The sequence below is a fragment of the Strongylocentrotus purpuratus genome, unplaced genomic scaffold (assembly GCF_000002235.5).
Source record: "Strongylocentrotus purpuratus isolate Spur 01 unplaced genomic scaffold, Spur_5.0 spur5_scaffold_13, whole genome shotgun sequence".
NCBI classification, from domain to species: Eukaryota; Metazoa; Echinodermata; class Echinoidea; order Camarodonta; family Strongylocentrotidae; genus Strongylocentrotus; species Strongylocentrotus purpuratus.
The window spans coordinates 13,475,355-13,495,883 of record NW_022145598.1 but is presented as its reverse complement, the minus strand read 5'-3'; the positions used below and the strand labels follow the sequence as shown (position 1 = coordinate 13,495,883).

The 20,529-nt window shown below is 37.3% G+C and overlaps 3 protein-coding genes across 3 annotated transcripts; 1 reads left to right on the top strand and 2 right to left on the bottom strand.

Moving 5' to 3' along the window:
- Positions 1 to 3,081: 3,081 nt before the first annotated feature.
- On the bottom strand, positions 3,082 to 4,140 carry LOC115923196 (toll-like receptor 4). Its single transcript, XM_030983542.1, has one exon. The coding sequence runs from the start codon at positions 4,138 to 4,140 to the stop codon at positions 3,082 to 3,084; it is 1,059 nt and encodes a 352-aa protein (XP_030839402.1).
- A 2,468-nt stretch (positions 4,141 to 6,608) lies between these two features.
- Positions 6,609 to 8,716, top strand: LOC115923195 (annexin A8-like protein 1). Its single transcript, XM_030983541.1, has 3 exons — positions 6,609 to 6,645; positions 7,211 to 7,323; positions 8,546 to 8,716. The coding sequence occupies exons 1-3, from the start codon at positions 6,609 to 6,611 to the stop codon at positions 8,699 to 8,701; spliced, it is 306 nt and encodes a 101-aa protein (XP_030839401.1). The 3' UTR covers positions 8,702 to 8,716.
- A 4,624-nt stretch (positions 8,717 to 13,340) lies between these two features.
- Positions 13,341 to 15,410, bottom strand: LOC105440385 (toll-like receptor 13). Its single transcript, XM_030983539.1, has 2 exons — positions 14,301 to 15,410; positions 13,341 to 13,859 (listed from the first exon to the last, which is right to left on the bottom strand). The coding sequence occupies exons 1-2, from the start codon at positions 15,408 to 15,410 to the stop codon at positions 13,341 to 13,343; spliced, it is 1,629 nt and encodes a 542-aa protein (XP_030839399.1).
- Positions 15,411 to 20,529: the final 5,119 nt, after the last annotated feature.

The following is a 20,529-nucleotide window of genomic DNA, read 5'->3' as shown; positions in this document are numbered from 1 at the left end:
GTTAGATGCTGTTATGAGTTTTGTCACGCTTAGCGTTTGTACCGCGGTTTATTTGTAAACTTTGTAAACTCGATATGATAAGGATTACAATTAATGTAGATATGTCTTTGACATTACGAGGAAACCTACTAGGGTTTTCGATACCATCAAAGTGTAACTTCTTCCTTTCGTATTTGTATTAAAATCTGAGTTCTTGTTAAAATGGGTTAAAGTTATTACCATTTTCCATAACTGGTAATGCTGATCGACCTATAATGAACGTATTCAGGAAGCAGGTTAATTACCTTCATTTCCCTTTGATATCCCAAATGAATGATCGGAATACGTGTTGTGGCACTGCATAATGTTTGCACAATAATCTAAATCGGTGATAAACGTGGCTATCAAAATTGGCTTAGAATTTTTTTTTTAAAGTTCTTTGAGATCGTGTTTTCCTTAAAATTTACCATTATCATAGTAATTTATCCATACGAAATATTTTGCTATAAATTTCACACTGATCTTGATAATTGAACTATTAATGAAATTTCAATGCTTACAACTTATATATCTAATTCATTCCGTCTTTTTAAGTATTTTAGATAAAGACAATATATTTTGTTACTTCAGGAGGTGAAGGGGACGAATCGTAAATTGTTTTTGCATTAAAGTAAGAACATAAATAATTGTTCTGATTTTCTTTTGTTTGTTTATTTATTGTTGCTTTTTTTGGATTAAAAAAAGAAGATATTTTATCGTCATTTAAATCACAAAAAATAACAACAGAATGATAATATATACATAATTTGTCATAATACTACAAAATATTGAAGTTACATTATAGTGAAATAATTTTGTACATCTCCATAAAAATCAAGCTATTACAAATGCATACAAAACCCTATATACGCTTAGTTACTAATTATCACAGAAATATAATAGAATCATATACAGTTGGAAGTTATTACTTATTCATAACAATGTAATATGTTGTGCAATGAATGAGTAATATTACAAAAAGAGCCTTCCGCACACACACATACACATACACACACACACACACACGCACACACGCGCGCGGACAGACACACATACAATGTGACCTATCCACCATCCCTCTAAATACCCAAAACTTTCCAAACTCCACAAATCCCCCCCCCCTTCCCTTTCCGAACCCGGCAACATCTACACAGTCGTTGGAAATCCTGTGTCTTCCATGTCCCACTGACCAAATTATATAAAAATGTTTGAGTCTGAGATAGAAATATTTGCAATGTTATCGATACAAAAATCATAAAGCAACATAGGAAAAGATAGTAAGATAGACGGACTAAATTTAGTTACAAGCGCATGTTACATGCAGGAAACTTTAAATTTGAAGATGAAACTCGAAATCCATAAATGAATAACACATTTTGGAAGTCAAAACTTCAAGAAGACATTTCAATGTTAATCAGCAGTTGGCCTACACAAACTTTCCCTATCACAGGCACATGGCAAGGGAAGTAGGATGGGGTGTCCAAAGTTATGTTTACACTTTAATCAAATGAATACTATATTCGATCCACAATTTCTCATATTATACACACAATTATTAGGATCAATTAGTAAAAACGAACGTTAAAATATTAAACTACAAATAGGTGCGATTAGAAAATTTACCGTCCAAAGAATTCCTGCGACTTCGCGATCTCAAAATTAGATATCGAATATGAATGCGCTACAACTAAAGAAAAGATCATACAAACAAAGATACCTTTAATAATTAGCACACGAGAGTGTACTCAAGTGCTTTGACAAAACAAGCGATAATGAAAGGTAAGGTAATTGCATGAATTGCAAATCAACATATCATGCAATCAGTGGGTATCACTGTTTACTAACAATTTTGATGACATCGTCTCTCAAAATGAAGATTTCCAGACCCTTGTCTGTAAGTTCCCTTTTTTCGGAACGGACACAGAGACTGCAAAATTTGCCAACTTTTCGTCAGTATCTATATTTTTTACACCCAATTTCGTTATAAGGTAAGTACATGTTCTTCATTTCATTGGTGAAATCAGAAGTTTGAGATCTTACCGAATATTTTGAGATATGGAACTGTCCACGAATAAAGTTCACGCGCGAACTATGGTCACACCACAATGCGTTTGCAAGAGAAGGTCGAGTTTTGGGCGTGAGAAAAAAAGATGAGAAAAAATTGCAACCTGTTCAGTTTTTCAAAGTTATTTTGGAAGAAAATCTCCGTAGAATCGTACCCCGAGAAGGGTTGCTCTTCAATTCAATGCAATTCTTTGTATTTCAACCATAAAAATACATATACAATAATTAATGGAAATATAAAAACATGGGGTTAGAAGCCCCAAAATAAGTTTAATACAAACTTGTTATTGGGGGCACCATCCATGACATATATATCGAGAAATTAGAAAAATTTACAAAAACAACATTAACGGGAAAACAAATATATTCAAGAAAAAGATTATAAACACCTGTATGTGAGTATACAACATTTACAACAAAGCACCAGCCATGAGCGCACAAAGAACACTGCGTCAAGCGACACCGTGTCCCTATTCGCACCTAACCCTAACCCAAATGCCCTCACATTCGAAATATCACAATAAACAGCTGAAGGGTTTGGACAATTTAACCTGCCATGCCACATATTTGTGTAATCCCATACACACGATTCCTTGACATGGTATTCAGTGCTAGAGGCTTTCAGCACCTCTGTTCGAATTTCTTATCAGTTGTATGATTTCAAAACCTCACAGTTTACACCAATTGTGTGTGTTACCTCGTATAATTATGATCAACCTTTTTAAATCATGCTAATTGCTTCCGGAAAGTTTAATTCACAATGTAATCTTAGGACCAGAACTCAAGCTTCTTCTTAAACGGGTATAACATTGTTAATTTGCCGGTTTGATCTCATGCTCTTCTGGACCTTTGCCCAAAAGACCTCCTGGCCTTCTTCACCCTCTGTCCACAACAAATAAGGCTTGTTCCGACTCAGCAAGAGTCTAACAAGGTACGGTAGATGGTCATCATCGATGTCTTCAAGGAAAATCAGGATGACCTTCTCCAACTTGGTGTCATTCATGTGCTCCACTGCCATACGGAGCTTGTCATGTACCAGGTATCATCTACAGACTGGTTGCTAAGCAACAACATTGTCTTGTGGCTGTTTTCGATGACGTCATAGATGGCGTTCAAGTAGAACAATCCTGGGTGAAGATCGGCATCACCAAATATGACGCGCTCCAGATGAGGCATCCTCTGCTCCAGAAAATGTTTCATACAGTCATTTACCCACCATTCATCGTCTTCATGGAACATGAGGTTGAGTTGGAATTCATAGTCCTCCGGATTTCGATCTTCAGTGATCTCATGGTAACCAACGATGGCCAACTTGAGGAGATACAACTTATAGTTTATCCACCAACGGTTGAGATACACGAGTATACCGAGGGTTAAAACTAAAATCGGCGCAAAACATGCGGAAACGATAATCATGGTATTGATCCCACAATATTCATCCGGATCGAACGACCAAATTATTTGATTGACCAACACCTTTAAGGAGCTGCTAGAACAACGGGTTTGATTTTTGGGAGCAAGATCTATTTTTCCTTCGACCTCGTTCAACCATTGTCTAAACCAGGCAAGTTGGCAATCGCAGGTCAAGGGATTGCGTGCAATATTGAATCTAATCAAACTTGACGGCATGAAAGTGTTGGAGGCTACGGTCGAAATGTGATTATTTTGTAAGTACAACTGTTCAAGTTCATTTGTGCCCATAAACAGCCCTTGCTGGATGAATTTAATTAAATTATTCTGCAGCTGCAACACCCTTAAATTGTACAAACCTTGAAAAGCGTCCTTGGGAATACTGGTTAAGTCATTGTCTTGCAGACTAAGCTGACGCAGGGTCGTTAAGTTTGCAAATGTTCCTGAGGCAACTTGTTTTATACAACAACTTGTTAAGTCTAGCTCAATAAGATTTGTAAGCGGGGTAAATATGCCAGGAAGAGCGTGCGTGGTATTTAAAGAGTTTTGCCGTAGTTTAAGAATCCGCAAGGAGACCAAGCCTGAGAACAACGATGTCCCTGTCTCTTTATCAACTAAATCCTTAACTTTGAGATTTGACCGCGACATATTGAGAACCCTTAGCGCATGTGCGTTCGTAAACTGGTCACTTGATAAAATTTTCAACGGGCTATATGACATGTCCAGATTAAGTAGATGTTGCATATTTCTGAACGAACCTGTCATGGTAAATTGTTTCGAATTTGACATGTCGAGGAGTTCTAAGGAACTTACTGAAATGAGGGCGTCCTCTGACATCCGAAAAGGATTTGCATTGCCAGAAAAATTAAGTGCTTTCAAATTCGACAACCCAGTGAAGGTTTCATGATAAAGGAAGCCGAAATTGTTTTTTGTAAGAACAAGACTCTGAAGATTAGTTACCTCCCATGGTCTGAACGTGATGATACGGATGCCACTTTGATCTATCACCAGGCTACGAAGAAACAATGATCCGTCAAACCATTGAGGATCCAATGTCACGAGGTTATTACGTGACAAATCAATTTCCTTGAGGTTTGAGGCGCAAGCGAACGAAGCGCGGGGAAGTGACTGTATGCTATTCAAATACAAACTTAGGTTTTCCAGTGCATGTAGGCCACAAAATGATTCATTATTGATGTAAGATATACGATTTCCTCCAAGGCTCAGGACTTGCAGTTTTTCCAGACCACGCAGAGCAAACCCTGGAATATTTTTTAAGATGTTAAAATCTAAAGAAAGTTCTTTAATCAGTGGCTCATTTTCTTTTCGCATCGATGATATGTTCGCTGGATGAATGTACTTAATGCCTGAAGATTCAATCAGAAGTCGCTCGATTTCAATATTGCCCATGAAATACCCGACGTCGAAAGTAGGTAAGCTGATATTGTTCATGTTTAGAGTACCTAATTTGGGCAAATGTCTAAGCGCCTGAGGTTGAAGAAACGTCACATTGTTATTATCTACATTGAACTTATCGACAGAGCAATTTCTCCAAGGTAAAAAGTCATCCTCATTTATAGTTGTAAGTTTGTTGAAGGATAGATCTACTACCGCCATATTCCGCCATTCATACAAGTTTCCACACATTTGAGTACTCACCAATGTGCTGGAGATGTTACTGATCTTGTTGTGCGATAGATTTATTATGTATAGAAGAGCATTCTTCTGAAAATAATAGATGGGTAGAAAGGTAATTAGGTTATGATCTAGTTCCAATACTTGCAACTGTGGTAGAGTTTCGAATGTTCCACTATCAATGAAAGCAATTACGTTGTGACGAGCATACAGTTTTTCAAGTTGGTTGTAATTCATGAACGACGTGTTTAAAAGTTCTGTTACTTGGTTGTCACGGATGAATAATACCAGCAGTTCATGCGGAAGGTCTTGGGGAATCGAGGTAAGATTGAGATGAGCACACTTAGCGATGTAACGATCCTTGACTGGGCATGTATATTTTGGCTGTTGTGAATTGATTGGCATGTCCACTATAACCTTCTGCACGATACCTCCCAAAAAGATTACCATCGAGATCAAGAGTGTTTGCGTCAAGGAATCCATCGTGATTTGAGCCATTATGATCGTTCTCCACAAGTACACTGAGCTTTTTGTTAAAATAAAATCATCGATAACACTGATTTCCCATACTTGATTTCTGGAAGAGAAGGTATACTGCAGGTGCTAGCTTAGGCAACAGTTCCAGCTTTCGTATTCATAAAGCAAATTGTGTTTATATTAAGAATGAACACCTTTGTTGGCTTAAAGGCTGCATATATGATTTCAGGCAAAATGGGCGTAAAATTTTGCTTCCAATGAACAACACAGTTTCTTAAGTACCGTCTGAGGGCTTCTTATGTTTTGTTTGATTTATGTACTAGACTATTTCCTGCATGACCTTCCCGTAAGTTGATACTTGTAAGTTAACACACTCCGTGATTTGGTAAGAGCACTTTATCTCATTTAGACCAGGAAATAACTTGTGTCTTATCTCTCTCTCTCTCCCTTCCCTCCCCATCTTGCCCCTCCGTCCACCCCCCTCTCTCTCTCTCTTTATTTATCTCTTTCTCTCTCTCTTGCATTCATTATTATTTCTCTCTTTCTTGTTCTATTTATCCCTTCAATTATTTTCTACGTTATTATTATCTTCTTCTTTATATTTTGTGGTCAAGTTGGTTGAATAATCGACTGAAATTGGACAAATGGTGCGAGTGGTGTAGATTTAAAATTTAATCTACCAGATTCTGGAATAGGTGTGCGCACGCATGTGCCTGTGTGCGTGTGATGATGTGTGCATTCTGACATATTTAGATACTGATCACCTCATGATTTAGTCAGAATCTTAAATCATTATTCTTTATTTCTGTACGTTTTTTGTCTTCAGATTTGTTATTTAAGAAAAGTGATCCAATCACAATCAATTTGTATTCTGACATATTTAGGTATTGATCACCTTATGATTTCGTCATAATCTTCATTCTTTGTTCTTTATTGCTTTCTAATCGATTTTGTTTGCAGCAATTTCAGGCCAACAATTTGAGAAAATTGTACAGGACAGCAAAATGGATAATCTTCAAAAAGCTGCCTTCACGGTTATTTGTGAGTTCTGAATTTACTCGTCGTCTTCTTCTGCTTCTTTTTTTTTCTTCTTCTTCTTCTTCTGCTTCTCCTTCTTCTTCTGCTTCTTCTTTTTTTATTTTTCTTCTTCTTCTTCTTCTTTTTCTTCTTCTTTTTCTTTTTCTTCTTCTTCTTCTCCTTATTCTTCGTGTCTTTCCTTTTTCCTTTCTTTCTCTTTGTATCTTCTTTCTTTCTTTTTTTATTTTTTTTTATTCCGTTATCCCTTTATGAAAATCGCAAAAGTCAATTGTTTATTTAAAGTTGTGATGTTAATTAATCCTAATCTCATGAAAATTGGTATCAAAATGTAAATAATAATAATTTCTTTCATATTATGACCTCAAACTCATGGTGGTTTAAGATTTTCTATATTTCTAAAGTATTCTGACAAGTTATTCCATAAAACAGTGTCCACATATGAATAATTAATATGACAATACCCTATAAGATTTTGTCACAGTTTAAGGGACACAAAGTAAAGACATTTTACTGTAATGTACCGTGTCCGTGACTGAGCTGATCTCATCCTATATGATCATATTTACAGTCAAGAGCATGTGTCAACCTCTTGCGTTCTACGTTGACTCGCTGTACTGGGCCATGAAGGGACTAGGTACCGACGATGACAAACTCATTCGCATCGTCGTAGGCAGATCAGAGGTAAGTTGGTCATACAGGAGGGATGAATATTTAAATCAGAAAATAATTAATATTTTTCTTCCCCTTTCTTTATCTCTCTCTCTCTCTCTCTCAATATATCTCTCTCTCTCTCTCTCTCTATCTTTCTCTCCATCCCCCTCTCCCTCCCTATCTCTCTTTATCTTTCTCTCCTTCTCTCTCTCTCTTGCATTTCTTTCCCATTCTCTTTCTTGTTCTATTTTTAAGTCAATCCCCTCTCTCTCTATCTCCCTCTCTCTCTCCCCCTCTCCCTCCCTATGTCTCTGTGTCTTTCTCTCCTTCTCTCTCTCTCTCTCCCTTGCATTTCTTTCTCCCTCTCTTTCTTGTTCTATTTGTTAAGTCAATCCTTTGTTCCTTTGTAATTTCTTCGTTATGTTTCGTGGTCAAGTTGTTTGAATATTCGACTGCAAGAAATGTGGAAGTAGTAGTAGGTTAGACCCCGTAAAGGGCTTGCAATTACACAATCACAAAATCTCATTTACCTTCATTGCTTCTCTCCATCAGGATACTCGTGATTCCCTAGCAAATATTTATTGTACGATCGGCATATTTGTTATTTATCTATTTATTTATTTATTTTTGTTTGTATTTATTTATTCATTCTATTATTATTATTATTTTATTTTTATTCATTTATTCAGTTAGTTGTTATTTTTGTGTTTTGTTTTTGTTGTTGTTATTTTCTTTTTTCTTTTTTTTTGGGGGGGAGGGGGGGGGGGGGATGGGTGGTCTGAAGAGGCATAATAAAAAGCACAAATGGCAATAAAAATATACGACTATTACGCCATCTACGAGGGAGCCTCGCGACGGAGCGAAAGGGTTTCATTTTTAAGTTTCACAATCTCGCTGACGGATTAAATTAAATATATTTCTTCAGTAGATTGGTCTAAATAAATTTATTAGGGCAAGTGGGACATCGGACAATCGTTTCCTTCCGGCCCTTGGCTACGCCACAATTTAAAAAATTGTTTTACCACCTTTTTCAATCAGAGCAAATATTTCACCTTATTTCAACCCACTGCCTACTGGAACCGAGTGGTCCATTTATTAAGCCTATAGTGGTGAGAGAATTCGGTGATAATCGGGTCAATAAAAAGCTTGATCAGTGACCACCTCGCCTATGATATAGAAAATTTTCTTCCCTTGAATATATTTTGTTTTCCTTTTGAATATATCTTTGGCGTTCTCTCTCTCTCTGGCCTAGATCGACCTGGCTTCCATCAAGACCATGTTCAAGGAGAAATACACCACCACCCTGGCCGCCATGGTCGAAGACGATACCAGTGGAGACTACAAAAATGTTCTCATTGGTCTCATCAACGCCGATGCTGCACCTACCCCAGCCCCCACCACCACCTAAAGACCGGATGGAGTCATTCCTTACGTATTATGAAGAAAATAACTTTACCACGATTATAATTACTAAGCCACCTTATAAATAGCTGACATTAATAAACCGTGTACTCTCATAACATCACAGGCGCTAAAAGCTCTGGGCAAGGAGTCAATAATAAGGGTGGCCAATTTGGACAGGTAGATAGGTGACCACCAAGACTACAAATGTTAGCTACATGCATCTGACAAAACTCAATGTCTGATGAAGTGGCGATGTTTCCATTTATATCTACCTTGATGCCATATCATTCCCATGTGAGGTTATGAGAGTACACGGTTAATTACTAGGAGCAATTCATAAGCTGGTTTAGGGTTTATAATCTAGTACAGTTAGAATTGTGACTATTTCACAATGCGGTACAGTCTAATACCGTCTGGAAGTGGTGAAAAGGGTGCTGGAGTACACTAAAACCAAGGGATATTAGATATTAAGTATATCGGGGCATGTGCAAATAAATGTTACGTACATGTATATAGCCCATTATATCATAAATTAACTGTGCTTAAAACAGTCTGAGATCCCTTTCTATTGTTATATATGACGCTAGCGTTTCGTATAATTATAATCAAAACTCTTGACATAATAGTATACTATTGAAGAACTTGTACAGTACATAGAAATCTTTGGTTTTATTGGATAAAAGTAGGTGAGTATTTAATATAGATGTAAATTAGAATGCACTGTGGTTTGATCTCATTTCTGTTTGTAATATATTGAAATATTCCGAGGGTGTTGTAGAGTCTTGACCTTTGGAATGTTGTGTAGGATTAAGCAATCATACATCCATGGCAATAATATGAACACAAGCTTTATAGAACAGAAGCTCTAAACATTTCAATTAAGGCCCATTCATTGAGATACATATATGGTCCAGGGCATTTACGTGATTTTAAGGATAAATAACACATTTAATCCAACAGCAACAAAAGAAATGAAAGAAATTTGTCTAGCTTCACCACCTTTTCGGTGTTTAATTACTCAATTACAGTGATTATACAACATCTAAAGCGGCGGACAAAATAGAGAACATATGCAAGTGAAGATTTCCATATTCATAAGTATTCATATCTTACTATTCATTACTGTACCTTTGAATCAGTGAGATGAAGTTTTTTAGTATTATATTGTACAGTCCAATGTGTGTAGGGATTTCAAATCTAGTTTTTAGTGTGAGAGTTTATCTTTTCTAAATGGTCAGATATTAAGAATTATAATTGAGAAACAAGGTGGAACTGGTTGCATAAATATATTATGGTAACAACATTCTTCACTATAATTGTAAAATATCGTACCTAAAACCATACATATTCTGTTTGCACAAACTAAATTACGTTAAATTACTGACAAGCTTATACAATTGCAGCATAATCCTATGTTTTTTTTTATTAAACTACGTGTGATTTATCAGAAATATGAACTAAACCTTCTGATAAGTGACACAATGAAAAAGTAACCATGATAAAGTTCAATCATGTTATGGCCCGGTCCCACTGCCCGATGGACACAAAACGTATGCATAAAGGACACAGCGGACAAGCAAAATTTCGCGGGTGGCTCCATCCGTTTTCATCCGCTCCAGAAATGGACAAAATTTCCAAAAATTTGCGAAAACAGAACGGAAAATAACGGACGTGGGTAGTATGTAGCGGGGATGTTAAACGGATGTTCATCGGAAGCCTATCGGATGAAAGCGGATGTAAGTGGATGACAGCTTTCAATACTTTACATACGAGATGCATACGCTTACATCCTTTCTATTTCCGTGCTACTAACGATGTATAGACGTTCCATGTACCTTATCTTTCCTCCCTCTTTCCATTTTCAGCTGCAGCGGATGTGAGTTGCGAGGATGCCCAGAGGATGCAGAGAGGATACAGCGGACGTTTAACGGATGATAACGGACATAGAACGTTTGTTGCTCGTATTTGTCGCGGATTTACATCGTACACGGTGGAAGTTCATCCGTTCTAAAAGTTTTGTGCAGCTCAAAACTTTTTGCGCGGATGAAATCACAGTGGACGGATGCTCGATGGATAGAGCGTATGAAACACGTATGCAATGAGTACACAACGGATGCATAGCGTTTTCCACCGGTTTTCCAACGGATGGCAAGATTTTTTTACGTTTTACATCCTCTTTGCATCCGTAAGTGCAGTGGGACCGGGCCTTTAGATGCTGTTATGAGTTTTGTCACGCTTAGCGTTTGTACCGCGGTTCATTTTTAAACTTTGTAAACTCGATATGATAAGGATTACAATTAATGTAGATATGTTTTTGACATTACGAGGAAACCTACTAGGGTTTTCGATACCATCAAAGTGTAACTTCTTCCTTTCGTATTTGTATTAAAATCTGAGTTCTTGTTAAAATGGGTTAAAGTTATTACCATTTTCCATAACTGGTAATGCTGATCGACCTATAATGAACGTATTCAGGAAGCAGATTAATTACCTTCATTTCCCTTTGATATCCCAAATAAATGATCGGAATACGTGTTGTGGCACTGCATAATGTTTGCACAATAATTTAAATCGGTGATAAACGTGGCTATCAAAATTGGCTTAGGATTTTTTGTTTAAGTTCTTTGAGATCGTGTTTTCCTTAAAATTTACCATTATCATAGTAATTTATCCATACGAAATATATTGCTATAAATTTCACACTGATCTTGATAATTGAACTATCAATGAAATTTCAATGCTTACAACTTATATATCTAATTCATTCCGTCTTTTTAAGTATTTTAGATAAAGACAATATATTTCGTTACTTCAGGAGGTGAAGGGGACGAATCGTAAATTGTTATTGCATTAAAGTAAGAACATAAATAATTGTTCTGATTTTCTTTTGTTTGTTTATTTATTGTTGCTTTTTTTTATTAACAAAAGAAGATATTTTATAGTCATTTAAATCACAAAAAATAACAACAGAATGATAATATATACATAATTAATCATAATACTACATGACATTGAAGTTACATTACTTAAGCATGAATGAAATATATGATTACAAAATCGCACATTTTCATTTGTACATCTCCATATCAAACTATTACAAATGCATAACAAAGCCTATATACGCTTGGTTCCTAATTATTACAGAAATATAATAGAATCATATACAGTTGGAAGTTATTACTCATGTATAACAAAATAACATGTTGTGCAATGAATGAATATTATTTAAAAAAGAGCCTCCCACAAACACACATACACGCGCGCGCACAGACGGACAGATAAACATAAAATGTGACCCTCCCTCTACATACCCAAAACTGTCCAAACTCCACAAACCCCCTCCCCTCCCTTTCTGAACCCAGCCACATCTACACAGGCGTTGGAAATCCAGTCTCTTCCATGTCTCACTGTCCAAATTATATAAAATGTTTGAGTCTGAGATAGAAATATTTGCAATGTTACCGATGCAAAAATGATAAAGCAACATAAGAAAAGATAGTAAGATAGACGGACTAAATTTAGTTACAAGCGCATATTTCATGCAGGAAACTGTGAAATCAAAAGATGAAACTCGAAATTCATCAATGGATAAAACATTTTTGGAAGTCATAACTTCAAGAAGACTTTTCAATGGTAATCAACATTTGGCCTACACAAACTTTCCTCATCACCGGCACATGGCAAGGAAGGTAGGATGGAGTGTCCAAAGTTCGTTTACATTTTCATCAAACGAATACTATATTCGATCCACAATTTCTCATATTATACACACGTTTATAAAAATCAATTAGTAAAAACGAACGTTCAAATATTAAACTACAAATAGGTGCAATTAGACAAATTATCGTCCCTAAAATCCGGCGATTTCGCGATCTAAAGAAAAGGTCATCAAAACAGACCCTAATTTGCGCACGAAAGTTAAGGCAAGTGATCTATCAAAAGGCGATCCATCAAAAGTAAGGTAATTGCGTAAATAGCAAGTCAGTATATCATACAATCAGTTGGTATCACTTTTTACTAAAAATTTTGATGACATCGTTTCTCAAATTAAAGATTTCGTAACCCTTTTCTGTAAGTTCCTTTTTTCAGAACGAAGGCAAAAGTCTCCATAATTCTTTTGTAAATATTTTCATACTTTCATACCCAATTTCGTCACTGTTTAATTAAATGTTTCTCTTTCCATTTGTGATATCAAAATTTCGAAATCTTACCGATTGTTTTGAGATATGGAACTGTTTGCGAATGAAGGTCACGCGCGAACTATGGTCACACCACCATACGTTTGCAAGAGAAGGTTGAGTTTAGGCAAGGATGAGAAAATAATGACAAGCTCCACCGTTTTTTAAAGTCATTTTTGAAAGAATATCTTTGTAGAATTATCCTCCGAGAAGAGTTGCTCTTCAAATGCCCTCCCATTCGTAACATCACATTAGATGGCTGAAATGCTTGAACAACTTAACAGGCCATGCCATATATTTTTGTAGTCCCACATGCACATTTCTGTGTACATGGTATTCAGTGCTGAGACTTTCAGCACAATTTCTGTATGCTACCTCGAATAATGATCACCGTTTTGTAATCATGCTTGCTCCCGGACAGTTTAATTCACAATGTAATCTTAGGACCAGAACTCAAGCTTCTTCTTAAACGGGTATAACATTGTTCATTTGCCGGTTTGATCTCATGCTCTTCTGGACCTTTGCCCAGAAGATCTCTTGACCTTCTTCATCCTCTGTCCACAACAAATAAGGCTTGTTTCGACTCAGCAAGAGCCTAACAAGGTACGGTAGATGGTCATTATCGATGTCTTCAAGGAAAATCAAGATGACCTTCTCCAACTTGGTGTCATTCATGTGCTCCACTGCCATACGGAGCTTGGTCATGTACCAGGCATCGTCCACAGACTGGTTGCTAAGCAACAATATTGTCTTGTGGCTGTTTTCGATGACGTCGTAGATGGCGTTCAAGTAGAACAATCCTGGGTGAAGATCGGCATCGCCAAATATGACGCGCTCCAGATGAGGCATCCTCTGCTCCAGAAAAGGTTTCATGCAGTCATTTACCCACCATTCATCGTCTTCGTGGAACATGAGGTTGAGTTGGAATTCATAGTCCTCCGGATCTCGATCTTCAGTGATCTCATGGTAACCAACGATGGCCAACTTGAGGAGATACAACTTATAGTTTATCCACCAACGGTTCACATACATGAGTATACCGAGGGTTAAAACTAAAAACGGCGCAAAACATGCGGAAACGATTATCATGGCATTGAACTCACAATATTCATTCGGATGGAACGACCAAATTATTTGATTGACTAACACTTTTAAGGAACTGCTAGAGCAACGGATTTGATTTTCTGGAGCAAGATTTACTTTTTCTTCAACCTCGTTCAACCATTGTCTGAACCAGACGAGTTGGCAATCGCATGTTAAGGGATTGTTTGCAATATTTAATCTAATCAAACTTGACGGCATGAAAGTGTTGGAGGCTACGGTCGAAATGTGATTATTTTGTAAGTACAACTGTTCAAGTTCATTTGTGCCCATAAACAGCCCTTGCTCGATGAATGCAATTGAATTGTATTGCAGCTGCAACACCCGTAAATTGTGCAAACCTTGAAAAGCGTCCTTGGAAATGCTGGTTATTTTATTTTCAGGCAGACAGAGCTGAAGCAAGGTCGTTAAGTTTGCAAATGTTCCTGACGCAACTTGTCGTATACGACAACTTGTTAAGTCTAGCTCAACAAGACTTCCAAGCGGGGTGAATATGCCAGAAAGAGCATGCAGAGTATCTAAAGAGTTGTATCGTAGTATAAGGGTCTGCAAGGAGACCAAACCTGAAAACAACGATGTCCCTGTTTGTATATCAACTAAATCTTCAGCTTTGAGATGTGATGCCGACATATCGAGAACCTTCAGCGCAGATGTGTTCGTAAACTGGTCACGTGATGAAATTTTCAACTGGTTATTTGACAAGTCCAGATTAAGTAGATGTTGCATATTTCTAAACGAACATTTCATGGTAAATTGTTTCAAATTCGACATGTCGAGGAATTCTAAGGAACTTACTGAAATGAGGGCGTCCTCTGACATCCGAAAACGATTGGCATTGCGAGAAAGATTAAGTGCTTTCAAATTTGACAACCCAGTGAAGGTTTCATGATAAAGGGAATCAAGATTGTTTCTTGTAAGAACAAGAGTCTGGAGATTAGTTGCCTTCCACGGTCCGACCATAATGCTACGGATGCCACTTTGATCTATAAACAAGCTACGAAGAAACAAGGATCCGTCAAACCATTGTGGATCCAATGTCGCGAGGTAATTACGTGACAAATCAATTTTCAGGAGATTTGAAGCACAAGCGAACGAAGCGCGGGGAAGTGAACTTATTTTATTCCAAGACAAACTGAGGTATACCAGTGAATGTAAGCCACAAAATGATTCATTATTGATGCTCGATATACGATTCCCTTGAAGGTTCAGGACTTGCAGTTTTTCAAAACCACGTAGAGCATACCCTGGAATGTTACTCAAGATGTTAAAATTTAAATAAAGTTCTTTAATCAGTGGCACATTTCCTTTTTGTATCGACGATATGTTCGCTGGATGAATGTACTTTATGCCTGAAGAAGCGATCAGAAGTCTGTCGATTTCAACATGGCCCATGAAATACCCTACGTTGAAAGTAGATAAGCTGATATTATTCATGTTCAGAATACCGAGTTTGGGTAAATGTCCAAACGCCTTAGATTGAATAAACGTCACATTGTTATCATTTAAATTAAACTTATCGACAGAGCAATTTCTCCAAGGTAAAAAGTCATCCTGATTTATAGTTGTAAATTTGTTGAAGGATAGATCTACTGCCGACATATTCCGCCATCCATAACAGTTTTCACACTTCTGAGTACTGACCAAAGTGTTGGATATGTTACTGATGTTGTTGTGTGATAAATTTATTATACATAAATGAGCATTCTTCTGAAGATAATAGATAGGTAGAAAAGTAATCAGGTTATGATCTAGTTTCAAGTCCTGTAATTGTGGTAGAGGTTTGAATGTTCCACTATCAATGAAAGCAATGATATTATTACCAGCATTCAATGTTTCAAGTTGGTTGTAATTCAGGAAAGACCTGTTTCCAAGTTCTGCTAATTGGTTATGATGGATGGATAAGCCCAGCAGGCCATGCGGTAGGTCTTGGGGAACTGAGGTTAGATTGAGATGAGCGCACTTAGCCGCGAAGAAATGAAGCTTGACTGGGCATCTATAGATTGGCTGTGGTGAACGGAGTGGGATATCCACTTTAACACTGTGCACGATACCTCCCAAAAATATTATTATCAAGATCAAGAGTGTTCGCGTCAAGGAATCCATCGTGAGTTGAGCCATTATGATCGTTCTCCACAAGTACACTGAGCTGTTTGTTAAAATCAAATTAGCGATAACCCTGATTTCCCATACTTGGTTTCTGGAATAGAAGGTACTACAGGTGCTAGTTTTGGCGACATCCTCTCAGGCTCGTAAATCATATCGGAACTAACAAGTCAGCAAGTAAACTACTGTATATATGCATCAAAGTCAATCAAATATACTACAGGCGCAGTTCAAGCTTTTGTATATATGAGGCAAATAGGTGTTGTTATTACGAATAAATACCATTGCTGGCTTAACGACAGTATCTAAAGCTCATTCAGACCAGTAAATAACCCGTATCGATCACGCACTTAAATTTAAGTGATAAGTTATAATCAGCCAGTCATTAATTGGTTTTGCAACGGAAAGATAAAGAGTTATAGGACAATTATGACCACTATTCAGGTCAAGTCCTTGGATCATCTTATTATTTTCTCCTTTTCTTTGTGTAACTTTCTTTTGACTTCTCGGTTTCTTTATTGCTGAAATATCAATAGAGTGATGTATAATAAAAATAAAAAAGTGTATCTAATTGGAATATACAAGCTGCATAGATTGAACTTCACATGCACTTTCTTTGTCCTGGGGGCTGGTAGTGAGATAAAAAAAAAATTTACAGCGCGAAAACTAAACAAATTGAAGGGGTTAACCCCCAAAACACCCCCTGCATACGCGCCTGGTAGTAGTAGAAGTAGTAGTAGTAGTATTAGTAGTAGTAGTATTAGTAGTAGTAGTACTACTAGTAGTAGTAGTAGTAGTAGTACTATAGTTCCAGTAGTAGTACTATAGTATCAGTAGTAGTACATGTAATTGTTTTTTAAATATTCATTTTGATCCAACTGGCGAAATTGAGGAATTTCGTACAAAATAAAAAGAAAATAGTAAACAACCATTTAACATAAAGAAATTGAATAATAACAATATTGCTTCGATCTTGTGAGTTTAAATAAACAAACATACAAGTGAATGAATTACACATCGATGAAAAACATAAGGAACGATGAACATGATCACAAAATTACGTTGTTCTTCAGAAATTATATCTATTTTCAGAAGATAGAAAATAGAGGACAGAGAAAACTCGGTATAACTTGATAAAGTCAGAGGGGTAGAGAGATGGGTAGAGTGGGTAAGAGTAGGGAGATGAAGAGGGAAGAGATAAAGTGAGGAAGAAGAGCAATGGTAGATTTATCATTAAAATGTTCCCCCTTCTTCTGAGATTTTCATATTTTCGTAAGCATCTTCATTGTCGTCAAGTCGTGGCGTTTTGAATACTTCACCCTATCACCTGAAGATCCTTCTGGTAGCTTGTGAGGGACAGCGTTTAGTTCCATTTAACCTTCCTCATCATTTTGTGGTCCGTTGTAACAGTTCTGATTGACGGTATGAGGAAACTTCCCTTGCTGTTGACTACTAGCTTCATCTGCCGATCTCCTGTAGATGTAGAGACCCAATTACTTATGTCAGGTAAATAGACTATATTTCCTCAAAGCATTTAACAGTGACAACAAGATGAGAGTGAAAAAGAGTTATCATTTTCTCAAGTTACCTGAATTTTCATTTTAAAATACATGTATAAAATTAATGATATTGACATTGTGGAAGAAACTGTCTTATGGCAATTGAAATAAGGTTGATTGCGTAGTGGAAGGGAATCGGTGTATATTAAAGGTTTTGAAATCACCATTGAGAAGTAATTTGACTTGGTCAATCTCGTTGAAATTAAGTTAGCTGTGCACAGCACGCGGAAATGCACAGGGCTGTTTTAAACTGCACACATTATAATGCATATTATATCTCGAAAGTGAGGTCCAGGGCCTGTATTCATTACATTTTTAAATCATGACAATTGTTTAGCTATCTCTTATGTTATAAGGTATCAAAATATGTTCATCTGACCGTAATTAAATGCCTAAAACCCCTAAGTTTTCGGGGCTCCAACTCCTCGACTACACATGGGGCCACAGGGCGGGCCCCTGCATGCTTGTCTGATCGTTATAAAATGCATAAACCCCCTGAGCTTCAAGGGGCTCCGCCCCCTTCACCCCACGCCAATTAGTGACCTGCCAGTATCACAAATAAGGTATAATTATGCTCATCTGACCGTAATTAAATGCCTAAAACCCCTAAGTTTCCGGGGCTCCACCTCCTCGACCCCACAAGGGGCCCTAGGGCGGGCCCCTGTATGCTTGACTGACCGTTATAAAATGCCTAAACCCCCTGAGCTTCAGGGGGCTCCGCCCCCTTCACCCCACGCCAATTAGTGACCTGCCAGTATCACAAATAAGGTATACAATTATGCTCATCTGACGTAATTATGTGCGTAAAGCCCTGAGCTTCCGGGGCTCTGCCCCCGAACCCAACCAATGGCCCTAAGGCGGGCCACTGGATGCTCATCTGACTGTAATAAATTGCCTAACACCCCTGAGCCTCCGCCTCCTGGACCCCACGCCAATTCGTGTCCTGCCAGTGTCACAAATAAGGTATAAAATTATGCTCATCTGACGATAATTTGATATATAAACCCCTGACCTTCTAAGGGCTCCGCCCCCTTGACCCAACACCAATTTTGTGTCCTGCCAGTGTCACAAATAGGGGATACAAATATTCTCATCTGACCGTAATTTATTGCCCAAAATCCCTGAGCTTCTGGGAGCTCCACCCCCTGGACCCAACGCCAATTCATGACCTGCAAGTGTTACAAATAAGGTATAAAATATGCTCATCTGATAGTAATTCAATGCATTTACCCCCTGAGCTTATGGGGGCTTCGCCACTGGACCCCACGCCAATCCATGACCTGCCAGTGTCACGAATAAGGTATAAAATTATGCTCATCTGACGATAAATTGATGTATAAAACCCCTGAGCTTCTGAAGGGCTCTGCCCCCTGGACCCAACACCAATTTGTGTCCTGCCAGTGTCACAAATAAGGTATAAAATATGTTCATCTGATAGTAATTAAATGCATTTACCCCCTGAGCTTATGGGGGCTTCGCCACTGGACCCAATGCCAATTCATGACCTGCCAGTGTCACAAATAAGGTATAAAATATGCTCATCTGATAGTATAGGATTTCCCGGTCAAATTCGCGAGTTTGTCATTAAAATTAATTTGTCTTGCGTTCAAATTCGACGGTTTTAGTGCTGTCGGGTATATCTCGGGTTTATATTCCTTTTTCTAGATTTCAAATCTATGAAGTTTTCGTTAGAATCTGTGTATGTTTCATTCAAATTAATGAACAAAGTGCTTCTTTCGCTATTTGGTCATTCGATTTAGCGCAACACGATTTTATGACATCGCGACAGTGTACTTCTAGCATTCTAATTCATTTGTAGCATTCAAATTAGCACTTTGTGCACTAAAATTAATGGTCAATATACATTTCTCGTTTACTACACACTTTTTATAGCTCATTCTTTTTCTTTCAAGATCGTTTTTTCATGTGTATTTCATCCTATTTCATTTCCTTGCATTTATACTCTTTATATACCTTAAGATTTATCAGATATTCATCAGCCTTTAAGTTTGATTGTTAAAAAAAAAAAGACTTACATCTACGGACTTGATGGTCTCAATATTTGTGTACATTTTCATGTAAGGAAGTTGTTTGTCTTGTGTTTCATCATAAATTTATCCCAATTTCATTATGGAAGAAGGGTACAATATTGTGACTGGGGTAGGTGTTTTGTATCCCCAATTTTTCGGGGTATATGAACATGTCCGTTCAGAAATGCCATATCCCTTGATTTCGCCCCTTCTTTACTTAATGTCTGACTACACACATATGCTTTGTCCTCAAAATTAATAAATTGAATAACAGAAAAGACCCCAATGGCAAATCATGTATTTAATTGCATTTTTTTAAAACTGTAAACGTGTGTTTCATTTCTTCCCCCTAACATTCCTAACTTGAATAAACATAATTCGAATACGAATGACAGGTATTAATTTGAATGATAAAAATGACGCCTCGACAAGTGACGATTCATTTAAATGCTAGTTGAGCAGTTTCTAAATTGAATGACAGATCTAAGAAATCCTTCGACCAAAATCCTAAATTAAATACAAAATCGGGAAAATTGAATGATAATTGGCATGGCAAAGCTGATCTGCGCTAACTTAAATGCAAAGTAAATGAATTCGAATGACAAACTCACGAATTTGGCCGGGAAATCCTATAATTAAATGCATTTACCCCCTGAGCTTATGGGGGCTTCGCCACTGGACCCCACGCCAATCCATAACCTGCCAGTGTCACGAATAAGGTATAAAATTATGCTCATCTGACGATAATTTGATGTATAAAACCCCTGAGCTTCTGAGGGCTCCGCCCCCTGGACCCAACACCAATTTGTGTCCTTCCAGTGTCACAAATAAGGTTTAAAAATATGCTCAATTAAAGATAAA